The following is a 7500-nucleotide window of genomic DNA, read 5'->3' on the forward strand; positions in this document are numbered from 1 at the left end:
AATAAACTGAGTCCTTAGGAGGCTCGGGCACGGTGGGAAAATTCTAGTGATCCTAAAAAACCTGATTACCAGTGTAATCAAACTTGCCCAGATTTAACAGCTCATTTAAATATACCATTTACTTATGGGGAGTCAGGGTGGTCTAGTGGTCAGCAATCGTACCTCCCACCTCTGTGACCCAGGTTCACCTCTGGGCTCGGGTCGTATGTGGGTGAGTTTCAGTCGATCTCAACCTGACTCCGAGGGTTTTTCTCCGGGTACTCCGGTTTTCCTCCCTCCCCAAAATCGACTCCCAATTACATCTGGCTGGGTTTGCGGTGATCACACGTGGATCGCGTTCACATGCATTCGGTCCGATCCCATTCAGCCGGTTGATCCTGAAAAGCCATTGTAGGGAGTGGTCAACTAAGCGCACATTTACATTCACATTTACATTTATCAATATATCAGAACTGAGATGGCTCAGGAATGTCCTAAGATATCTACGCACAGTCCTCTCAATACTAACATACTATTTTCTTCCCATTTAGAAGAGAATAAGGTGACTTTGGCCATATATAGTGGTCTTCCTGATCCTGTTTGGAAGTTTGATTCCCGACATGAGAGCTTCAAAACGATTAAGGAGCATTTGGACGATGCCAGAGCCAAAGGAATCACCTACCGTCACGAACAGATGCCCTCCATTCTTGGCTTCAGGGGTTTCTTAGTGCAGCCCTTCGACGCTGAGCAAGCAGACTTAATTGTCGGCCAGGAGACAGCAGCCCTGCAAAAGCTATTGCTGGACACCATGCCCGAAGGATTGATCAGAGACGACTTGCGGAAAAAGGTTTTGCAAGCGATCGACTCAGGAGCTGTCTCAGCTAAGATACCTGATAAAACCCAGAGTACCACCCCTCAAGATGTTCCACGAGTAGTTGGAAAGATACTACACTACGCACCTCCACTGAACTTGGCAAGGTGGAACACCAATTGCGTTCAACCCAATAACAATGCCTACAACTACGCAAACGACAAGATAACCAACAGTTTTGCACAGCCTGGTCAAGCCAGTGGTAAACCAATCACCGAAATGACTGTTGCCAACGTACTTGCAGCTGTCGAAAGTGACGGTTGGTTAAAAATGGATGTGCCTCCAGAGGCCCCTTGCCCCGCGGCACCGGAACAGCCAAACTGCTTGGTGGCACTTTTTGTTGCTGTTGGTAAGAGATCGCATATTCTTTCTTCCCAGTAATTGCTGAAAGACATTTCTGAGTCAGTGCTTACTGAGGAAGTGTTCAAAATTACCTTTTCAAAGAAAAGATTGAATTTATTTGGGTACTGTACATTCGATGAATGCCAGATGAGCGTGAAAATTACAAGACGATTATTTCGGAACATGCAATCTATCATAAAGTCCTGAATCTGACCAAAATTTCACGTTATTCAGACCAGGATTTGCAATAGTTTTACTTACTTTCAGTTTATTAACTTTTGTTTTTCAGGCACGGATTACCATTGCATGCGTTTGGATAACAACACACTGTGGTCCCAAAAGCTTGGATCAGCCCCTGCCACAAACAAAGATGGAGCCGGCAACAAGATACCGGATCCAAGGAAGGCTGTCAACCTACCTTACGCTCCAGATTATAAGTTTGTTTCTTTCATGAAAATTTTTACAAACATAATAGAATAATACTTGGTCGTGGACAGCCCGAAAGCTAGGAAAAGCTTCACAGTTCAGTTTTGAAAAAAAAAGAATATTCGTTCAAGTTTTCAGTGAAACGCTTCATCATAATTAAGTTAATGACCAACTAAGGTGCTACAAGCGCAGCTTCAGTACCCGCAACTTGTTTTAATTTTCTCAGGTTCACGATTTTACTAGGTTTAGCTAGAGAACATTCAACTTATCACCTTTTTGAGATCATGTTACCTCCATGACCAGTTTCTCTTAAAAAAAGCAATGATGGATCTTATTTTGTTTGTTATGCAATTTGGACAAATCATCGAATGTTTAGCACAGTTGAGCCTATAAACTAAACGTTCAATGGACATTACCAAGAGAAAATGAGGGGACAGAGAAGGAGGCTCCCGGTCCAGCCCTTGGGATATGTCATGTCCACGAAAGTTATTTTTAGACTAGCGGAAGTCTTCCGAGACGTCCGCATGCAGGCCAACCTCGGTCCGATGTTTGAAAGAAAATATATATTCATCAGCCCTTCACGTGCGCCATCATTTTCTCTTTTCATTAAGAACCTGAGAGCGAGGCAAGACTGCATGCGGACGTCTCAGAAGACAGACTTCCTCTAGAACAAAGACCTCCGCTCGTCTAGAAATAACTTTCGTGGACATAACATATCCCGGCCAACGCCTTGAGCCTCCCTCTCTGTTCCCTCATTTTCTCTTGACATTACCCTAACGCTGTCGGTCAAAGTCAAACGGATCTTTTAGTTTAAATTTAACAATGTGGTTTCAGATTAAGAAGTATTTATGAAGAGAAAATTTTGGTGTCTTTGATTTTGCTCTATTTCTGTAATACCGGAAAACGAAACTACAAGAAACGTCTTTTTTTTCTTTTTGAAAAATCGATCTGAAAACAAATATAAAGTGTTCTTGCGCTGGGGCACTACGTATTCTAACGATTGGGTTGGATCGAGCACGAAATGGAGACTAATGCAGAGGAATCGCATTTCATGCTAGATCCAGTCTAACCTTGAGAATACGAAACTGGCCTAATCGAAATCAAATCAATCACTCAGATTAAACATTGGTTTTCACATGGAGAGGGGAAAACCAAAGTACCGGCGGAGAAAACCCTCTTGGAGCAGACGAGAGAACCAACAAACTCATCCCACAGCACATGTGACACCGAGTCTGGGAATCGAAGCTGGTCCACAAAAAAGTTGGTAGGAGACAAGTTCGAGGCAAGTCAATGATCTTGCTCGTTTGCCATAATCAAAAAGCAGATAACGAATCACTGAAAAGCAGAATCTGCTTTTGACTGTGGGTTACTGGTTGGAATGATCCTTTTAATTTTGGCTTCCGGTAAAGAATACCCAAGGGAATGGTAATGAAATGGTCTACAGGAGTGTAATTTACAAAACGAGTGGATAAACATCGATTTACCACCGCAAAAAGAGAGAATAACTGACGTTTAGAACGTAAGAAATAGTATAGTCACCGCTTGAGCGGATTCAGTTTTTTTCCAACAGGATCAGGATCCACTTGCTCTTCATTCAACTTGAACTTCTTCAGCATTCGCTTCTTTGGTAATGAAAAATGTGCATGTCTTTTGGATCAATTTCATTCGTTAAATTTCGCTGGCTGTCTCGAAGTTTCAAATAAGCGATGGGTTAAAAGACTTCGATACAAAGACGTCCAGTCCGATTTCTCATCTTTTGAGCTTAGGTAAAGGTAGGGTAGGTACTGTCTGGTGTGAGCCTAGAAGGCCCATCAAGCCAGCGCTTATCTCTGGTTCCTGTGGCATGAAGTGACTAGGAGTATTTCCACTCCCCCCTGGATGGGATGCCAGTCCATCGCAGTGTTACCCCTAGCATTAAACTCGCCGGTTCCCATTTATACACCTGGGTGGAGAGAGGCACCGTGAGAGGAAAGTGTCTTGCCCAAGAACACAACACAATGTCGCAGGCCAGGACCCGAACCCGGACCACTGGATCCGGAGTCGAGCGCACTAAACATGAGGCCACCGCGCCTCCCTTTGAGCTTAGATATACCCCAAAATATTGCTTTTCCCACATCCTGGTGCCGCCAAGTGGAAAGCAGTTCAACCGTGTTGATCTTTTATCCGCGCAAAATTAGAGCACAGCACAGGTTTCATTTTTGCTTCATATTTTTTGGCGATGTTTGAGAGTAGTTATGACTGAGGCGCTCTGGGCTATTAAAGATTTGAAATTTGCTCCTATCAGATAAACACAAGAACACAAGGTGAAGTAAAAGCAAGTATATTTCGTTTATTTTCCTCACTGTAAACCAGAATTAGCCGATTTTTTTGGGGCAATTCATGTTTTCCATATAAACCCTACAAATCGTTACGTTGACTGAACATCCGAATTATGCGTTTGGGTTGCCTGTTGTTCCTTCTGCAGGTACCGGGGCAGACATAGATTACTTTCAAGAAATCGCGACCGATTTGATATTCTATTGTATTTACGTTAATTGTACCTACTGGCCTCATTTTAGTTAACATATTCTTTTGAATTTTGCGCATTGCAGCGAGGCTAGAAAGGCTTATCAGCATTAAAACAAAAGAATATTTTATCTGGCCGCTATTATGAAAAAGGTCTACATGTATTACCTAAACTAAAGAATCAAAAAGACTGAAAACAAAAAAAAAAACTCCTAATGAAGACTACACGTAATCCCAAATGACCAGAAGTACAATGCTTTCCAGAACCCGGAGAACCACGTACTGTCGTGATAATTTTTTTTTCGTTCAATGTATAATCAGAAACCCATAAGGGTTGAAACGGGTAACGCGCGTTCACAGCTTCCGAATATTCAGTGCGAACTGATTGGTTGAATGTTTCAGTGATAAGTACCATATTTGGAAACCCCTCGCTCTTGTTGTTCCAAATATGGTACTTAGCAAATTGAATATTCAGAAGCTTGTTTCCCAGCACACAAGGGATCGTTACACGTTTCAACCCTTATGGGTTTCTGGTATAATAAAATAATTATTAGATTCACTTTTTGTGATATCCGGAATAATCAAAGTCTCGGTAAGGGTTATCGACCTTGATTATTCTGGACATCCAAGTATCACCCAACCAGTGGGTCTGATTGTTAAATGATGCGTCCATTTTTGTATATAAACGCTTAATTCGCGGGCTCTTAAACGAGGACAATAGTTTAATAAAATTCCTGTTTTTATTGGTAAATAACGTCCTTTCCGATGAGAGTTTTTGTTAGGTTACTAATTTTTGTCCCTAGGCATCATACTGCTTTCACAAACAATCAAGGGTTGCATAGCCTTCTGCTTCTTTTGCACTCATATGGAAGCCTTCGCCACTTTTAACTCAGGAATTTGCTTTGAGATTTATTGTTGAAACAGTACATTTAGCATATCTCGACTGTAATTGACATGAAATCAAAAATTATACTACAAAAATCTTTTCGAATAGTTCAAACAAATAAGCATATTCTGTCCTTAGATACAGTTAGGGTAATGATATCAAGACGAAATTTATTCAGATAATTAAGTACCCATCATAGACTTCCCACATCGCATTTTCCTCCAAATTAACGTTACCATGGCAACGATATAAGGCATTTCTTTGAGCCTTAAAATCAAGATCTAATGTCTTTTAAAAAAAGACGGTGAAATCTTCCCATTCAGCATTACCAGATAATGTTAGAAATATTCCCTAAAACATCTAAAATTCAACAAAATCTGTTGGTCAGTTTTTCTCAGAAAAATCAGTGTTTTTGAAATGTGTCACTCCAAAATATCGCATTTTCCGCATGATGGCGCCAAATGCATAGCCGTTCGACCAAACTGATCTTTTACAAGCGCAAAAATTAAAGCACAGTCAAGGGAGCTGTCCTTTAACTTTTGCAGGATTTTCTTCACCGATGAAAACGAGAACGCCTCAAAACAATGATATCATTGGTTAAAAGAGCAGAAATAATCGTGCTGCACGTGCGGCACGGATTTTAGCTCATATTTTTGGGGTTCTCTGCGTGACGACGACGTGAAATGACAAAATTTTAGGTTTTGACGACAACGTGAGCATGCAACAGAGAATCTTTCATTCTCTATTTTTAGTCAGAAACCGCTCGTACCATTTTATTTTTAGGATACTATGCCCATATTATACGACATGAACGAGATGGAATAATCGCGAAAGGCTTATACCAGAGCAAAGTTACATTTTGAGGTGACGTTTTCGTCGACGTCGCCGTCGTAGATTTTAAGGTCCGTATTAAAGCGTACGCGACAATGCTTGAAGGCATTATGGTAACCTGTCATGATCAGTTAATTTGAGTGAACAATAACATGACGGCAATGCTATCGAAAACGTCTCCTAGAAAAAAAAAACACATGCCGTGTTACATTGAGAAATAAGTGAGTTTCAAAATTCAGTCAAATAATCAAGGCCACGAATTTAGTAACAGAGGGTTAGGATTCACAGAGAAGGAAGATTCTGACGAGTTTAACCTTTCTTATTTTATGTCATGTTTCGCAGAGAAAGTTTGAGAAATTTATCCAAAAATCGTGGTGCACGTGCAGAGCCATCGTTTTGCTAATGAACCCTTTGCTTTTGGACGTGTTTTGGTAGCGTCATGGCGGGAGAGAGCTTCAACATAAGTCTGCGCGTACTGCCACTTCATCAACGCTATGTCCTAAGAACTCTTTCATCCAAATAGCTCGCCATTGTAGGTCTTCGCTTTACGGTCGTGGCATCGTTCACTTCATATTGAATACTGTCCCATACTTCCTTTCGGCATTGTCGCGAACTCTCTTACGCTTCTTTTGGACAACTTTTCTCGAAACAGCTGTAGTCTCGGCTAGTTTAGTTGGAGTTGAATCAGTTTCACTCTTGTCACCCTTCTAGTTTCGTCCTGTAACGCATTGTTTGTGTTCTTGACCTTTGTAATGTCTGATTTAACCCGCAGCCCTTTGGCCGCGGTGTAAATCAACATGTTATGCAAAAAAAAAAAAGGCCCAAACACCTGTCAATGCTGCTAACTGACCAGGTGAAATGATTGTGCGCATGCGTGATGTGTTGGCCACGCCGAGCTTGTGTCACCTTGCATTTACGTTCTCGTCACCAGAGCCCCGGATCTTATATCTGCGCATGACCCTAGATTCTGGGAAACTCTATGTGGGTGGGTGAACATGCGCCGTAGTGTGCTTATAGCCAACATTTGGCTATTTGAATCTTACGGAGCCTGTTCTCTGCTAGTGCTAACATGAATGCACCAATCAGAGACACTTGTCATTGTTCTTTACAAAAAAAAAAATGAGAAGACACTTTGTATCAGGGTTTTCCAGTCTGAGAGCTCTCATGCGCAAAAAAGAAGAGCTCTGGGGTCGAGATTGCTTGCATTTATTGCTGTTCTTAAAATAGGAGCACCTGTGGTTTGTCCTGTCCGATCAGAATGTTTTTGCTTTGGACAAAGGAGAATACATTTGTCCAATTCAGTCACGCGGATATGGATCGGGTAGGATATCGGTCGATGCTATTCGCGTTCTCCTTTTTGGCCGCAATGTTGGGACATCCGTTTATGTATCTGGAGCACTTTACCTCGATCTCCAACCTAAATAAAGAAGAGTAGCTATGGGAGAGCGTAAATGTGTACCAGATAATTACTTAAACCGCGAACATTAAGAAGACAATTTCGTCTCTGAGATGTTGCGCTGTACTATCCTTTGACTTAAAACAACAAAAGTCAAAAGTAAGACACAAACAGCAGTGATAAACATATTGAACTTTTTCATTTTGATAATGACTTGACGTTTCGTATGTGCTCTACATACATTTTCAAAAGTAACCGTTGAAA

The 7500-nt window shown here is 41.4% G+C and overlaps 1 protein-coding gene across 2 annotated transcripts in view; it reads left to right on the plus strand.

Moving 5' to 3' along the window:
- LOC137997082 (uncharacterized) overlaps window positions 1-1952 on the plus strand; it is an 11361-nt gene extending 9409 nt beyond the window's left edge. For both annotated transcript variants that reach the window (XM_068842841.1, XM_068842842.1), the window contains exons 2-3: window positions 531-1199; window positions 1482-1952. In XM_068842841.1, coding sequence (XP_068698942.1) covers window positions 531-1199; window positions 1482-1672 — 860 coding nt within the window. In that variant the 3' untranslated portion in view covers window positions 1673-1952. The remainder of the gene's footprint in view (window positions 1-530; window positions 1200-1481) is intronic.
- The last annotated feature ends 5548 nt before the right edge of the window (window positions 1953-7500 follow it).

This window comes from Montipora foliosa, chromosome 3 (assembly GCF_036669935.1).
Source record: "Montipora foliosa isolate CH-2021 chromosome 3, ASM3666993v2, whole genome shotgun sequence".
Taxonomy (NCBI): domain Eukaryota; kingdom Metazoa; phylum Cnidaria; class Anthozoa; order Scleractinia; family Acroporidae; genus Montipora; species Montipora foliosa.